Source organism: Schistocerca gregaria, chromosome 6, assembly GCF_023897955.1.
Source record: "Schistocerca gregaria isolate iqSchGreg1 chromosome 6, iqSchGreg1.2, whole genome shotgun sequence".
Taxonomy (NCBI): Eukaryota; Metazoa; Arthropoda; class Insecta; order Orthoptera; family Acrididae; genus Schistocerca; species Schistocerca gregaria.
In genome coordinates, this window is record NC_064925.1 from 306,699,900 (window position 1) to 306,718,191 (window position 18,292).

The 18,292-nt window shown below is 39.6% G+C and overlaps 1 protein-coding gene across 4 annotated transcripts in view; it reads left to right on the plus strand.

Moving 5' to 3' along the window:
- Positions 1 to 18,292, plus strand: part of LOC126277931 (multidrug resistance-associated protein 1) — a 342,566-nt gene that overhangs the window by 280,604 nt on the left and 43,670 nt on the right. For 2 of the 4 annotated variants that reach the window (XM_049977512.1, XM_049977509.1), the window contains exon 22: positions 1,736 to 1,956. In XM_049977512.1, coding sequence (XP_049833469.1) covers positions 1,736 to 1,956 — 221 coding nt within the window. Of the gene's footprint in view, positions 1 to 1,735; positions 1,957 to 15,181; positions 15,403 to 18,292 lie in introns of all 4 variants that reach the window. The other 2 variants (XM_049977511.1, XM_049977510.1) reach the window with 1 other exon arrangement.

Genomic DNA, 18,292 nt, shown 5'->3' on the forward strand with positions numbered 1-18,292 from the left:
TTTACTGGCCACCCTCCACCATCTGCCCAAGTAATTATTTCTCACACAACGTCCTTCCCTCGTCCCCTGTTTTGCTATGAATGTATAATGTAATAGTGACAATTATTATGTGATTGGACCTTATACTTCTCAACTGAATGAATGAATTCTTACACAAAACACTAACTAAATAGTCCTCCTGCATTTTATAAGAGAATTTTCCTCTGTGTAATTGTCAGCTTACGTGGGTCAGCTTATCAAGTGACTGGCAAGCTTTGTATTTGATGTTAGGAACTATATTGATCTTAATTTTCTACAATAGTGGATTGATAATAGTTGTCCTGTTCCTGCAGCAGATGATGTGAAGTGCCTGATTTACACGTCTCCAGTTCATACTCTCTCTTAGACCTGGTTCCTGGGATTTTTGTAGCTGTTGTAGTAATACACCAATCTTCTGAGTATCTAGAGACAATTAATGGTGTACACTACTTTGTGACTGTGGTGGTAGCCATTTTGGACGGTACCTCTAAGGGAAAAGTTCTTCATTGATTAGTTGCAGTACTGCTACTGACAGAACAGATTGAATACAACATGATAAAAGTACATGCGTTTCATTGAGAAATGATACATCACATTGTTTTTTGTGTTGTACTGGTGATGCATATTACAGGCTTTTCCACTGTTGGGAAGGTATTTTTACAAAAACAAAGGTAATTGTGGTAATAAACCAAAGAAATCATTATTACATCATTACTCTGTAGTGAGCCACTTAAGACTTTGAGTTACGTATATCAAAATAATAATAAATATCCCTGAACAACCTTTGAAACTTAGTAACTATATAAGGTGAATCCATGCTCTATTGACTAAGTTCCTCTCCTGGATTTGTTATTACCATGGTTCTTAGTTTATTCAAAGGTGACTCAGGTCTTGGAAATTTTATTGGAAGTATTCTTCTTTCAAGAATAACAACTCTGATACACAGTCGGCACATTTTATGCCAGCTATTTTTCCTGCAGCTATTTCCAAAGATTGATAGAAGTGTTGCCTTATTCTCCTTAACCTCTGCAGAAGGCTGAGATTTGTGGCTATGTGTTTGCTTGTGTTTTGTGAGTTTCTTTGATACACATTTTGTAATAATGTGGTTGCTTGGCTTGGTACGTAACAAACTACTTATTGGGAAACAGGATATCTATTTGAGAGCATGCGGGCATGTTTAATTTACTATCTTCCTTTTACACATAGTTATGTGAATACTATAGTGGAGGAAAGTTTTCAGAGAAATGAAATGAATCAATTCATTTATAATTTTTATTCACAGTGATCATTCTTGGTAAGATAAAATCTACTGTATGCTTGTGTACCTTGGGTAAATAACTGGGAGGACACCTATTGGGCAGTAACATTGAAACAATTTTGCTACCTACATTCTTGTTAGGAATAATGCTGGTCTGCAAAATGTGCAGCATCTTACATATTGTGTGATATTTTAATACATTTTTATTTTTGGTGTAAGGACTTGATAGACATCTCAGTAGCAGGTAAGAGTAAAATATGTTAAATTTTCTTCTTCACTTTGTTTCTGATATTTGTTTAATGCCTAGTCGTTCCTGATAGTAAATGCCTATTCAGTGAAAAATTTTGTGAAGTTTCTGTAATTTGTGATTACGTCTTAAGAAAAGTGTATGAATATTATTTTATTTGGATTGTTTGTCTACTCTGTTCATTGTGTGTGTTCTTTGTGTGCTTGTTTCAGTAATCTTTTTACTCCTGTCGTCATTGACTACATTTATTGGTGCTCTGAGTGCTGCCCATATCATCCACTACAATTTGCTTTCCAATATAATGCGGACGCCATTATCATTTTTTGATATAACACCTGTTGGAAGGATTATAAATAGATTCTCTAAAGATATAGACACATTGGATACTGTTCTACCACATAACATAAGGGGTCTGGTGAACTGCTTTTTTGGGGTATGTGTATAGGTTTATTGCTGCATAAAACTGAAGCAAACTGGGTACATACTCATAAGGTACTAAAATGGTTTTTCTTGGCAGTTTTCAAGTATAAACGAGTTATAAAGTTTTCAGTGTTTTATGATAGATTTGTGACAATAATGCTGGTGTTCAGTGCTAATGTAAAACTTGCTTCAGCATAACCAATGATGACAGTGAAAGGAGAAATTGTGAGAAGAATTTCTTACAATCAGATGGTGTTAATAATTGTGTGTCATGAAGATTATTAGAAATGTTACAGAATATTTATTATGCAAAAACAATCTAGACAGAATATGGTGGCAAATTGAATCTTGTGGCTTTTTCTAAATACTTTCAGAGTCTGAATTGCTCTTAATCCTATAACTGCCTTGGTTGCTGATTTTAAATCCTGCTCTCAGTTCAAAGCATTTTCAGCACCTCTTCATATATGAGCAAATACTTACTGGTTTCACACCAAAGTCAGTGTTGTATACATGTTGTAAACATAAAGGATTGAAAAAGAGCAATAATAGATTGCTTGTATGTGTCTGAAAGTCTTGCCTCCCCTTTTCCTACTGCATCTTAATTTTCTAGTTTCCAATTATGATTGATTCTTGGGCAAGAGGGATGCTGAGAGGTGTTTGCATATGTTAATTCCCAATGGAAATTAACTGTCCTCAACAGTTGTGCATCAATAATAATAATAATTGTAACAAAACTGACTAGGATTTCAGACTAAATTCAGTGAGAGGCAAATGTTAACCAATTTTGGTTTTCAACATAAGACAGCGTGTTAAAGAGACAGTCACATACTTTCGGCATCTGAAGGTTCAAACTCTACCAAAAATAGTTCACAGTCTCATATAAACTGAGTCAAAATAAACACAAATGATTGTACATCCAACAGTTTTCTGGCTTTTATGAAATTTGAGAGATCGGGAATTACATCGTACATCCCCATACACATCTCGCTGTGCATCACTTAAATTGTACTGTACTGTTCATCACCACTGCTGTCTACCAAAAATACTGACCTAGATCACACAGCATGTGCAGTGATTTATAATTGTGATCCCATGACATTATCATTATTGGTACAGCAAAACTAAATTTTGGCTTGCCATTTTAATGCTTTGAACTGTCCCTAGAAGCCTTGCACATCAAATTACACAAATCTTTAACTTACATCTCATTACGTACTCGCACACTATATACTTCTCTGAATCTTTAAAATATGACTGATTTTTAGCTACAAAAAAGTTTACATAAAGGTGTCTTGCCTAAAAGTCTTTGTTGTTCTGTCTTTGGGATCAGATGTTCATATTAATCTGTTTTCACTAAGTCCAAGTGTAAAATGTTCAAAAGTTAGAAAACACCTCCAGAGACTGTCTGTTTTCAGATTAGATTTGTATTCTGTGCTTCATTATTTCATTTGAGATATCAACTGAGTGATTAGAATAATACCCATAACTTCTTATAAATTTACGATCAGTTGATGTTTTTCGCAGTGTGTTGTTGAAGATAATAATGCTCCAGTGTCAATTGTAGGCTCCTTTGTTTCAACTCAGAGCTCTTTAAATTGCTATGCTCAAGTTGTTTAAATAAAGGATCATACTCTTGGCATTGCGACTATGGTTCAGATCTCACATTGGCAGACTGCTGTGATTAGTGTGCACAATAAGGAATCGGACCATGTGTGTCCAGTGGAACCAGCCACTTTACATCCTGCAAGTTTGACAGCCATATCTACACTCTCTTACACACCTCTGCTGCAATCTGCCATTTGTTTTGTATGTGTAGAGTTCCCTGCAGATGGATTTCCAAATTTTACACATATGATGTAGTTATATTTGTGTGTTACATCAATAAACTTCAGATTTGGAGTTAATGACATGTAAGAACATTACCAGAATCTAACCTTCCAGTAGTCTTCTGAAAGATCAAATTGCTGGTTTGGTAATTCAAGTTATAAGTTCTTCATTTTTAAAGTTAAGATTTCTCCTTCATCCCATCACTGCCAAAAGAACTGATTTTGTGTCCTGTCCAACTTGAAATCTGAGTGCGATAGTTGGAATTACTATTCACTGCAAAGTTGCACAAGGAAGGAGGCGGCCAGGGATCTTGCAAAAAAACTGGTGTGATATAAATTACAGACAGTTTTTTTTCTTCACCCAGTGTAGATTGTGGTATCAGTATATGCAGAGGCTGCAATTGACAGTGAGCTACATTTAAAAAATGTGACTATGTAAGGCACTAAATTACTAACTGCAGTGAAAATACTGGGTAATTAAGTATGTTTTTGTGGCACTCGTGCTTATGTGGATTAAGTGAGAATTAACATTTCTGTTTTACCTAAAAAAGAAACAGGTAATTGATAAAGAATATCTACGTCTACATGGGTACTCTGAAAATCAAACTTAAGTCCTTGGCAGTGTGTTCATCGAACCACCTTCACAATAATTCTGTTGTTCCAATCTCGAACAGTATGCAGATAGAACAAACACCTATATCTTTCTGTGAGAGCTCTGATTTTAGTTTTATTATTATGATGATTGTTTATGCCAATGCATGTCGACATCAATGAAGTATTTTCGCATCTGGAGGAGAAAGTTAGTAATAGAAATTTCATGACAAGATTCTGCTGCAGCAAAAAATGCCTTTGTCTTAATGATGTCCACCCCAAATCCTGTATCATTTCAGTGACACACTGTCCCCTATTTTGCAATAATAGAAAACATGCTGCTCTTCTTTAAACTTTCTCTATGTACTGTGTTAACCTATCTAGTCAGATCCCAAGGGAGTACAGACAAGCATAGTGTAGGCAGACACTTTACTACATGTGTTACATTCTCTAAGTATTCTGCCAATAAAATTCAGTGTATGGTTTGTTTAAAGTTGTTTGTAATTGTAATGCCTAGGTATTTAATTGAATTTGTGGCCTTCAGATTTGACTGATTTATTGTTTAGCTGAAGTTTAATAGGTTGCTTTTTGAACTCTTGTGGATGACATCATACCTGCCGTTATTTAGGGGCAATTGCCAATTTCCACTTACACAGATGCCTTTTCTAAATCATTTTGCAATTTGTTTTGATCTTCCAATGACTTTATTAGATGGTAAATGATATCATCATCTGCAAAGAACCTAATCCGACTGCTCATATTCTCTTCTAATTCCTTTATATAGGAAAGGAACAGCAGAGAACCTATAACACTACCTTGGAGAATGCCACAAAATCACTTATGTTTTGCTCGATGACTTTCTGTAAATTACTACGAACTGTGACCTCTGTGACAGGAAATCATGAATTGAGTCACATAACTGAGATGATATTCCATAAGCACACAATTTTACTACAGGCTGTGTGTGTAGTATAGTGTCAAAAGCCTTCTTGAAATCTGGAGATACAGAATCAATTTGAAATCCCTTGTGAATAGAACTCAGTGCTTCGTGTGGGGAAAGAGTTAGTTGTGTTTAACAAGAACAATGTTTTCTGAATCAGTGTTGAATATGTGTAAATACACAATTCTCTTCGAGGTAATTCATGGTGTTAGAATTAATGTGTTCCAAAATCCTGCAGCATATTGATGTTAATGATACATGCCTGTAATGTAGTGGATTACTCTTACGTTTTTTGAATATTGGTGTGTCCTGTGCAGTCTTTGGGTACATATCTTTTGTCGAGCGAATGATTGTATATTATTGGTAAGTATGGAGCTATGATACCAGCATACTCTGAAAGGAACCTAACTGGTATACAGTCTGGACCAGAAGACTTGATCTTGCTAAGTGATTCAAGTTGCTTCACTAATCCGAGGACACCTACTTGGAGGTTACTCAAGTTGACAGTTCTTGTTCTTGATTTTAATTCTACAATATTTACTTTGTAATCTTTGGGGAAGGAATTTCGGAAAGCTGCGTTAAGTAACGCTGCTTTGGCAGCACTGTCGTTGATAGTATTTCTGTTGCTATCACACAGAGAGGGCATTGATTGTGTCGTGCCGCTAGCATACTTTACACGACTGGAATCTCATTGGATTTTCTGCCAGGTTTTGAGAAAAAGCATTCTTTTGGAAAATGTTATAAGCATCTAGCATTGAAGCCCGCGATAAATTTTGAGCTTTTGTAAAAGATTGCCAGTTTTGAGATTTTGAATCTGTTTAAATTTGGCATGCTTTTTTTCATTGTTTTTGCAACAGTGTTCTGACCCGTTTTGTGTACCAAGGGGGGGTTGGCCGTGTCGTTAGTTAAATTATTTGGTATAAACCTCTCAATCGCTGTCGATAATATTTCTCTGAATTTAACTCGCATCTGCTCTTTCTATGAGAACCTCGTGTTCAGTAATCCCTGTATCAGTGTTGATGCTCGTTATTAGCTTAGGATTATTTGTTGATAAGCGGTCACGTTTGTTAGCAGTACAGTTTATTATTAGAGTGGGCTCATGAACTAAATGCTTGCAAAATGAATTCTCTGAAAATTATTTCACAGTTTGAGATGATTTTTTAATGCATACCTCTGGATTGAAACCTATTTTTTTGCCAACATATCGAAGGTAAATTCTAGTTAACACACACTATAATTGTATAAGTCGGGTACATGGTTAAAATTAATCTCAAGTTTTCTTTGAACCTTTGAGTAATTGTATCATCTGAGTTAGGAGGTCAATAAAAAGATGAAATTATTATTTTGTTCTGGCTGCCAAGAATCACCTCTGTGCATACTAACTCACAGGAACTATCTTCTTCAATTTTGCTGCATCATAAAATACTTCTAACACCAACTGTGTTTAGTCTATCCTTTCTGATGACCGTTAGGTTCTTTGAAAAAATTTAGCCTTTAGCCAACTTTCAGTGCCTGTCAGGTGGCTTGCGGAGTATAGATGTAGATGTAGATCAGAGCTTTCTATTAGTGCTCGTACTTTCCCAACACAGCTATGACCATTTACAGCTGTTATGCTAATAGTTCCTGGTTCTACATTTTTCCCATGTTGAGTTGCACCCATTGAGATGGAAGCCCTTTTTTGTGTTTCCCCGATACCCTCTAACTTAAAAAGAAAACACGCAATCCCAGCTACCGGTGAAACCACCACCTGCTTGTAGTGTACTCCTGACCTGTCCAGCAGAACCTGAAACCCAACCACCCTATGGCACAAGTCCAGGAATGTGCAGCCTACATGGTCTTAGAACTGTTTGAGCCTCTGAGACCTCCAGTCAGCTTTGTACCAGTGATCCACAATTGGTCCTGTCAACTGTGTTGCAAATAGTAAGCTCTGCTTTCATCTCACAAGTAAGTCTAGCAGCCTCTGCCACTTCTGTTAGCTGCTCGAAACTAGAGATATTCTGTTCCAATTCAAAATGACATCCATCATTGGTACTGACATGAGCCACCGCTTGGAGTTGGCTGACCCCTATGCTCTTCATGGCATCTGGAAGGACCTACTCCATGTATGGAACGACTCCACCTGGTATGCACACAGTGCACATTGGCTTCCTCACCCCCCCCCCCCCCCCCACTCCCCCCCCCTCCCCCAAGGTAGTCATGTTCTTAAGGGCCCAATAACGTTTGAGCTCCCAACTACCAATAATCCCGCCCTTTGTGATTGCCCAGATCTTACAGGCTGTGAGGTTTCCTCTGAAACAAGACGACTGCATCTAGCTGAGGGACAGTGTCAGCCACAGACAGCACCTAGACTGTGTCAGACTAACCATGTAGGCCTTACGTTCAGGTCTCAGGGAAAGTCTTTCACCACCTGCCATGCCCTGGTGTGACCTCCTACTCAGCCGTAGGTGAGCACTCAGCCGTAGGCCTACAGCTTCAAGATGTGTAACCAAAGCCATCAAAGCCTGGAGTTGAGAGTGAAGTGTCACTAACGTGGCCCACATGTGCTCAAAGTAACCACAGTCCATATTTGTACTGAAGACCATGGAAAACTACACACAAACAAGGGTAATAGATGCGTGCTGCAGAACTCTATTGTAGACATGGGAGAAAAAGCAAGAACTGTGTCTAATAAATTAGATTAAGACACCGAGATTCAAAAACTGAACTACTGAAGCCCTAAGGTGATACTAAATAAGGTGATACTAAATAATTTGCTCCTGAACTTTCGTTAAGTCACAAAATTGATTTGCCTTCAGATGCAAATGAAAAAATTAGAACTGTGTCTGTTGAATTTTAAATTAATATGCAGAAACTCCAGAAACTAAATTACTAAAGCATGCAGATGGAAACTACACAATTCGCCCCTAATGAGGAACTTGTAAAATGTCACAGAATCAGTTACTTCACTGTTGCTGCTTGTGTCAGCCACTTGCTGCTGCAGCTGCCACTACTGCTTATTTCCTTACCCTCCCTCCCTCCCTCCCTCCCCCCATATCCATCCATATCCATCCAATCCAATCCAATCAATCCCTTCACTCCCTTCAGTAGAGTTGCATGCTTCTGGCTCGGACTGCTTTCTTGCCTGTGCTGCGCAATCTGCTCAGTTTGTGTTGCACCGGTCTTGTTACTGCTTTGCTGTGCACTGAGTCCTTTACTGTGGTGCATGACAGATGTTTTTTATACAGAGAATTTCAATTGTATGTGGCGTATGTTAGTTTTTTCTCAGTATGAGTAACCAATAGCACAAAACTGCAAATAAGTTGGAAAATATTTCTGTATCTTGATCTTCTTCTTTTCAGTATATTGTTCTTCTTATAACTATGAATAGCTCTAGAACAGAAAAGCTTATTCTTAGTTTTAACATCACTTCTTTAGTGGAATTTATAGTGATTCTCAATCTAGCGAATGTATATAGGCTTGATAAGATAAAAATTCTTGATTGATAAGTCAGCTGTCTTTACCACTTTCAGTTGGGTGCTTAGAATTTGTACATTAAATAATTCGTGTTTGATAGACTATTTCAAAGAAGTCCATTTTCAAAACTGACTAAAAAAATAGAATTGGGTTTTAAAATAACTTCTGAGTAAAATAAAAGTATTCTGTTATGTTAGGAGTAATACAGAACAGTGAAAGTTTGCATCTGGATAGACTCTGTGATTAATAACAGCAGTTCCATTCATACATCTATGTTCCAAGGAACTGGGGTTGACTGGTTATCTTGTTCATTCATTCATTAATTTATTCATTATGTTCAGTAGATCATATGAAGGATTCTGGAATGAGATGACATATTCATTAATAGATGAGTTGCAACCCATAGAAACATGGCTTTTAGATGCTATTGACATTAAACTGTCGGTATACTGTTTAATATTACTTGTGGTTAAGCTGTTAAATGTAGCTTAGTAAATTATTAGGTAAATTGCTACTCTCAGGAAAGCTGTTGCTTATTTTCCAATGGTAGTTGAACTTACTTTCTATTGGAGAGGATCTTGTTAAAAAATTTCATCCACACAGCTAGTGGTCGTGCGGTAGCGTTCTCGCTTCCTGCGCCTGGGTTCGATTCCCTATGGGGTCAGGGATTTTCTCTGCCTCGTGATGACTGGGTGTTGCGTGATGTCCTCAGGTTAGTTAGGTTTAAGTAGTTCTAAGTTCTAGGGGACTGATGACCATAGATGTTAAGTCCCATAGTGCTCAGAGCCATTTGAACCATTTTGATCTGTAGTTACCTACTTTGCACCATGTTCTTACCACCTAGCAAATAAATAATTTTTGTACCTGAGGTGCACCACCCCAGAAAATCCCATAAGACAACAAGGAGTGGAAACATGCCAAGCCAGACAACACATTTGCATTTGAGTAAACATAGTGGGAGATACTTTTATGAGCAAAACATACAGAATGGACTTTGTTGATAAGTTTATGTACTTTTCTTTTTTAACCATTGATGTCGACTGCTGTTAAAGCACTTGATTAGAATGTCTGGAGCACCAGCAGAGTCCAGAGACTTTCAGCCAATCTTAAGTCATTGGAAGGTCATTTCAATCAGTTCATAACAAGAGTGGAACTTGTGGAGACCCTCAGGAAGTTCACATTGTATATTCACCAATTTTAAGTTTAGCTTCATCCCAAAAATGAAGTTTCTTCTGTCAAGTGAAGAGTCCATTGTAGTGAAAGGGTTACTGTAACATTTTGGTTTTAAGAGTAGAATAAGAGGCTTTCACAAGGTCACAGAGAACACAATTTTTCTTTTTTATTACTACAGAACTAATTTTTAATGTTGTATGTAGTTTTCTCAGGGGTAATCCTTTACAAAAGTGTGACTGAGACAGGTAACATGTTTAGCACAGAAAATTGGTCATTCCTCTAAAAGCTTATGCGTGTATCCATTTATACAATAAATTCTTCTGATGTATCTGTTTAAAAGCATTTCTAGATTTACGTAACATAACATTCACACAATATGTAAAAGCAGATAATTTGGTCTAAGTAATTGACACAAGATTATAGGTGAAAACATTTACTGTACCACCTTAGAAATTCAGCGTAGTTCAGTTCATAACCAATACAGAACCGAGATAAATATTGTAAACAATTGTCAGATTACATGAAAATAACAACTTTGGGAATGACCATTGTCATGTATCTGGAGCTGAAATATCTATTCAGGACCTAGCAAAGAAAAGAAGACAAGAAGAAGGAAGAAGAAGAAGAAGAAGAAGAAGAAGAAGAAGAAGTTGCAAGACAGACCTTAAATGAATATAATCCAAGAGTACAGTTCTGGACATCTGTGATATAATGCCTTGATATTTGGCCCATACATTTCTCACAGTGTAGAGAACACACACAGCTAAATTTTCTAATGTTTTAAGATTACATACATAGTTAAAGGCTCTGAAATTCCTATTATAGTTGCTAACAAAAAATTTTGAATCATTAAAGATTTCGTACCACATAAAATTTTACTACTTCTATAATATTGTAGGCACACTTCTTTATAACAGAAGTGTATGTATTACAAGCACATCCCTCCTTAAATGTGTATTACGTAGTTTCTGCTGTTCACTTAACACAACATTCTTATTTCTCATTCTTGCAGATTAGTTTCTACTCTCTGAAGAACCATTTTATTGTATTAACACTTAGACTGCTGGCAACATTTTTGTAAATGTTTCATTTTGGCCATGACTTTTTTTCTACACATTATTTTAAAACAATAAAGTTAGTATATCTGATCATGCATGAAATAGTAAAAAATGGCTTTTAACCTGATAAATATGGTGTGATCAAATATGGTGCACATGGCCCATTTTAATCTTACGATGCAACTAGCAGCTTTGTATGGCCATGTGCATCACTCCAGATGGACACTCATATACCTGAGGAAGAGGTTGTTATTGGAAAGTGAAAGCTCCAACTAGCTGTTATATGAGTGCTTTAATTATCAAATTAAAAAAAACTTACATTATTACGTATTTGTGCAGTGCAAAAAAAAAGGTCCATGCACATGATACTCTGAGGACAAATTTGGCATTTCAATGACACCTGCTTGCTAAGTTTGATAGCATGCTTTCGCCCACCTGCTTTGGAGAGTTTATGGTAACAGCTGTTACAATATTTTCTCATTGGAGTTTCAACCTGTTTGTGATTGCCATTCATTGATGTCTCCTGATCATCATCAATCCCGAGTAATGCATTTGCAATAGTCTTGCGGAAAGCAAAGACTCTCATGTTCTGTTTTGCAATTTGAATGTACAAAGTATGAGCATTTACAAGAATATTATTGAATAGTAATTCAAAGGCCACTTTGCGGTACAACTTCACTGAATTCCCCAAGCATGAGCTATACGTTTTCTTTTGATCTGAAAGATCAATGAAGAGTTTGGCTGTGTTGTAATCCACAATTATGTTTACTTTTTTCACTTCACGTCTCCTTGTTTTCATTGCCACAAGCTCAGGTTTGTGTTTGGTTGTCAAAAACATGATGTCCCTCTTGTCACACCACTTTCCAACAAGAAACCTTAGAGTTGTTTTCCACAACCGCCATTTCCCCATATTTTTTTGCAATGATAGTTTTCAGATTTGCCCTTCTATTTGCATGGAGTGTTTCTACTGATGGTTTTTGGTGTGAAAGTTATCTACATAGTGTCCTTCCAGAATTCAAAAGTGACTCCATCAACTCTAAAACAGTTGCTGTTGTTATGTCTATAGCATTAATGTCTTTTCCACAATACACTTTAACATTCCAAGTATATCCACTTACAGCAAACACTTTGTATAATTTCACTCCATGTGTGAAACAATTTTCTGGGAATTGTACTGACAAAATTGTAACCTTCCATGGAATTGACCAATTGTTTCATTGATACAGACAGCTTCACCTGGAATGAAAGCTATCAGGAATTTGTGTCATGACGATTCACAAGCTTCCTAATTTTGAACATCTTGACATGTTCATCTATGTTTCTATTGTCACAAAAATGTATGTAGCTGAGGAACAAATGAAACACATTTTGGGACATAATAGAAGACACTCGGTTTTTTGTAAAGTGGATTGGCACCAATAATCCTCCATTTTTGGCTTATGTTCAAGCTCCATTCACAACATAAACCCCATAAAGTTCCTCAGATCATCAACGCTTGTATTACTCCATAAAGTCAGTCTGGGTGGTGGTGGTGGTGGTGGTGGTGGTGGTGGTGGTGGTGGTGGTGGTATTTCTGCAATATCTTCAGGTACATGGTCCTAAAGTTCATTGCTTACTCCACAGTTACCAGAAAATACAAAATTGTTTAGGTTTCTCTGTACATCAGAATACTTCATTCATGTTGTAGGGAGCCCATCAACACGAGAGATCTCTTCAGATGACAGCTCACTTTCACTGTCATCAGTGGGAGATGTAACTTGTTCATGTACCTTTTATTTCTTCCAAGGAATTAATTCATCTTCATTACTACTGACTCTAGGATTGAGCGCAGTAATATAGGTCAGAGTCACTACCACTTCCAAACAGTGATTCATCAGATAAATTCTGTTCCTCCAACCATTTTCCAGTTATCTCCTCTTGTGAATCTATTTTTCACAGAACATCCACAAAATATTACTGAAAACAAGCACTGCAAATGCCATGTATCCAAACAAAATGTCAGTGCCAGCAATCAACATGCAGTGACGCTGCATCACAAACAGGTAACAATTGCCTGTCATCCATTGCGGCCACTACAAAACCAAAATCACTATACTTTTACCACTGGCTGGTATAATGTGACACCCATTTGATTTCAATGCTGGTGCGATTGTGTATGCAACACAGGTAAATACTCGTGAACCCTCGCATGATCGAATATGATGCACATGGCATTGAACGTGTTAAGGAAAGAAGATAGTCTTGAATTTAGCATATTCACATTACAGAATGTGTAGTGACTTGGTAACACAAAAATTAGGCCTATTGAGGGAACTGTGCCACTGTTCACATGAATTATTGTAGGAAAGCTACTGAAAGCCTGAACCAGAATTGGTAGACTGTTATGCAAACATAATTTACACAGAATTAGAATACATTGTCTTTATCACTACACCTCATTGCCTAAGTCCTATTCATGTTAATAATGCATTTGATAGTGAAGAACATCATGCGGGTCTTGATGAATATCTCACATGTATTGTATAGTCAGGCATAAATATTCATTTGCTGTCGTCATGCTAACTAGTGTTTGTGTATGTGTATGTGTTTGTCAGTGTCTAACTCTACCACTTTATTATTGCTTTTGAATATTCAGAATGGACGTGGGTTTTCTACACTCAGGAGCTAAAACATTATGACCACCTGCATAATCCAACTTTGGAAAGAAATACATCACTGATTCTGCATATCATGGTTCCAAAAGTCTATTGCTGGCTTATGAAGATATGTGGCATTAGATGTGTATGCAAAAGTCATGTAATTTGTGTAAATATCACTCGGCTGATTTGTGTATGTGATAATGGCACCAGGTAGAGACTCCGATGGGTTCCAGCAGATTAACATCAAACAAATTTCGTGGACAAGATTTCAGTGCGAGTCCAGTATCAGGTCTTCAAACCACTGCAACACAATTCTTGCTTAGAGATAATGATAATTATACTGCTGAAACATCACTTCGCCATCAGGGAAGACATCGAGCATGAAGGGATGCAGATGGTGGCATGTCACCTTTGATTACTAGGACAGGTCCCATGCAAGTGCAAGAGAATACTGCTTTCCACAAGTCTGCACTCGTGGCATGGTGCACGTTTCAAACCACTGTGCACCTGGATCCTGGTGTTAGTGTCGTCGGCAATCGGCCTGGTGTGGCCAGAAATGTGATTCATCTACCCAGCTGATAAGTTTCCATCGATCCATGATCCCATGTTCACTGCAGTTCTAACTGACAGTGTTGTTGGGTCAGTGTGACACCACACAGGGGTCATCTCTAGCGGCACAATCTTCCAGAATGTGCACTGAATGGTGTGTTCAAAAACACATGTGCATGCACCAGCATTGTGCTCTTGTGCCAGAAGTGCCACAGATAACCATACACCCTACATAACCAAGCACAGTAACCTCTCAACCCTAAGTTATGTTGAGTCTCGTATCTCCAGCTGTTTAGCACCCAGTGGTAGTTTCACTGCCATTCTACCACTTTTCATAGATGTTCACAACTGTAGCACATGAACATTAGACGAACTTCAACATTTATGAGATCTCGTTCACAGGCTCTGGGTAATAATACAATGATTCCCCATCTGCCTCTGCTCTGCTTATAGTGTTTCCTTACCATGTCACATTCCCACATTGCCACCACGCGGCATTCAGCCTCATGGTGGGCAGTGATCATAATGCTTTGGTTCATCACTGTAGACCCAGAGATTATCATCTTACTTTTCATGTATCATCAAGTATTTTGGCTTTCCATTTTTAAATTTACTATTTAGATTACTTAAAAACCTCTGACACTTCTGTATGCAGGAACAAAAACTGAAAACAACTACAGCAGAAAATTAAATATAGGTTCCATTAAAATTTAAGTTACACGTATTGCTGTATTGTTGACAACGAAAAAGTCTTCCTTTTCTCCTGGTAAATGCATAGAATGCGTATTCTTAAAATGTGTTGGATTGTATTGGCATTCATGTTATCCATGGTATTAATGTTGCAGGTGATAAAAACCTTGTATTAGTTCTAGCAGTCACTGCATTTTTCATGGCTTTTGAAAGGGGTAGTGATATATTGTTGCTGATCATATACATATTTTTTTGTGTGTAGAAATTTCTGGGGACGTAAATTTATTCTATGAATGCTGGAGATAGTTTTTCCTTGCAGCTGTTGTCTCCTACTTAACTGATCTACTGCCACTGCTGGGCTTATGGCATGCAGCCAGAACAATGCATGCAGCGATGTTGTACGGGGTTATGCGTGCACCACTCATGTTCTTTGATACAACACCCATTGGCCGAATAGTGAGCCGCTTCTCAAAAGATGTTGATGTCTTGGACACTACGATGCCCCAGCTGATTTCTGATTGTCTCTATTGCTTGTTTGAGGTAATTTTTTTTCTTTTTTGCCCCCATCTGTAATCAGAAATTTTAAAGCTTTTCGCTAAGCTACAAATTAATGGGATCATTTTGAAAACAGTAGATAGAAAAATGTGTCTATGAGTTTAGAAAAATAGAATCAAGGTAAAATACACTTTTTTCTTACATTATTCCTTCAGTGTCAGTTAATGTAAATGTGTATGTGAATTGTGTTGGTGTTCGTTGCAGCCAAATAAAATGCTTGGTGCTAAGTAAATGTTTGTTATACGAAAAATGATGTGGAGTGGTGAGTAATGTGCTACAATACAATAAGTTCAGATACTCTGCTAAATATCTTCTGAAGTGCATGGAAGATAGCAGACTTTGATGACCCCACCTGATTTATTTGCCCTCCTTTCTTTTTAAAAATGGAAAATATTGACAATCACGCAGTGGAAATGTGCTTTGTTACTAATGTCACAAAAGACTGAATAACAAGAAAATTTAAAGCTTATGTCATGTATGACAAAAACCCATTATAAGATGATATTAAGAGATTGGTTTTACCATTGCAAATATTATAAATTGTAATCTACACCTTTGTTTCTTACTTTGTAGTTAACTGCAGGAAGTTTGGTCTGCATAACAAGTGTGATATTATTGTGTTCTGCCTATCCTGTAATATCAAAGAATTAATTTTTATTAATAGCAAATTTATGAATAAACAAATCTTGAAATGTAGTTTCTGTAGCACTACTGTAGATGGAAATACTTCAACTATCTGTGTGAATGCATACAGCAGAGACCGTGTAGGATATGCAACTGTGATACATATTATGTAAATTGGGGGAGGGGGGGGGAGAAAGGAAAGGAAATGAGTTAATGATATCAGTTGCATCGGGACTTTGTATGGGATTGGCAGCGCTGAGTGAAAATGTGTGCTGGACCAGGAAAGGAATGAGGAATCGCCTAATTACTAGGCAATTCAATTAATAACTGCTCCAGCTGGACACAGTATTTGTCATGAATGTTTGGCTGTCACTCATCGCCACTGTTTCCGCTTGAAGTCCTGATGCAGATGACATCATTCAGCCTTTCCCTTCCCTTTCCTTTCCTTCCCTTCCCTTCCTTTTCTTCCTTCTTTTTTTCCTTCCATTTTCGTTTCCAGATTCCCCCCCCATCTTGTGGTTCCCCCCCATCTTGTGGTTCCCCCCCATCTTGTGGTTCCCCCCCATCTTGTGTTCCCCCCCCCATCTTGTGTTCCCCCCCCCCTCTCTTGTGTTCCCCCCCCTCTTGCGTTCCCCCCCCTCTCTTGCGTTCCCCCCCTCTCTTGCGTTCCCCCCCTCTCTTGCGTTCCCCCCCTCTCTTGCGTTCCCCCCCCTCTCTTGCGTTCCCCCCCCTCTCTTGCGTTCCCCCCCCTCTCTTGCGTTCCCCCCCCTCTCTTGCGTTCCCCCCCTCTTGCGTTCCCCCCCCTCTCTTGCGTTCCCCCCCCCTCTCTTGCGTTCCCCCCCCTCTCTTGCGTTCCCCCCCCTCTCTTGCGTTCCCCCCCCCTCTCTTGCGTTCCCCCCCCCCTCTCTTGCGTTCCCCCCCCCTCTCTTGCGTTCCCCCCCCCCCTCTCTTGCGTCCCCCCCCTCTCTTGCGTCCCCCCCCTCTCTTGCGTCCCCCCCCCTCTCTTGCGTCCCCCCCCCTCTCTTGCGTCCCCCCCCCTCTCTTGCGTTCCCCCCCCTCTCTTGCGTTCCCCCCCCTCTCTTGCGTTCCCCCCCCCTCTCTTGCGTTCCCCCCCCTCTCTTGCGTTCCCCCCCCTCTCTTGCGTTCCCCCCCCTCTCTTGCGTTCCCCCCCCCTCTCTTGCGTTCCCCCCCCCCCTCTCTTGCGTTCCCCCCCCCCTCTCTTGCGTTCCCCCCCCCCTCTCTTGCGTTCCCCCCCCTCTCTTGCGTTCCCCCCCCCTCTCTTGCGTTCCCCCCCCCTCTCTTGCGTTCCCCCCCCCCTCTCTTGCGTTCCCCCCCCTCTCTTGCGTTCCCCCCCCCCTCTCTTGCGTTCCCCCCCCTCTCTCGCGTTCCCCCCCCCCCTCTCTCGCGTTCCACCCCCCCCCCCCTCTCTTGCGTTCCACCCCCCACCCCCCTCTCTTGCGTTCCACCCCCCACCCCCCTCTCTTGCGTTCCACCCCCCCCTCTCTTGCGTTCCACCCCCCCCCCCCCTCTTGCGTTCCACCCCCCCCCCTCTTGCGTTCCACCCCCCCCCCCCCCTCTCTTGCGTTCCACCCCCCCCCCCTCTCTTGCGTTCCACCCCCCCCCCTCTCTTGCGTTCCACCCCCCCCCCTCTCTTGCGTTCCACCCCCCCCCCCTCTCTTGCGTTCCACCCCCCCCCCTCTCTTGCGTTCCACCCCCCCCCCTCTCTTGCGCTCCACCCCCCCCCCTCTCTTGCGCTCCACCCCCCCCCCTCTCTTGCGCTCCACCCCCCACTCTCTTGCGCTCCACCCCCCACTCTCTTGCGCTCCACCCCCCACTCTCTTGCGCTCCACCCCCCACTCTCTTGCGCTCCACCCCCCACATGTGTTTGTCATAAAAATTAATATATGATAGTAACGAAATAAACAGAACTTAAAATTTCTTGCAATATAGGCCCACAGAGTTTATTAATTTTGGAACTAATGTCATTTTAAATCTTTTAATGATAAGTTTTATTGTGCTGCTGCAATTTTGATTTTTGCATCATTTTCAACCTTAACTGTTGCTGCTGTATTAAAATTTAGAAATAAGTTAAAAATAACATTCTTGTAGAACTGTGGCTCTCTTGATGTTAACTTAGTCCATGGGTGTTTCTAACAGGAGCAGGTGCTTTAGTTACAGGTAGGTTGTAGTCGGGTGTTACCTCTGCCCAAATAAAACAATTTCCAAACTTCTCATTGATAGTAATCATTGA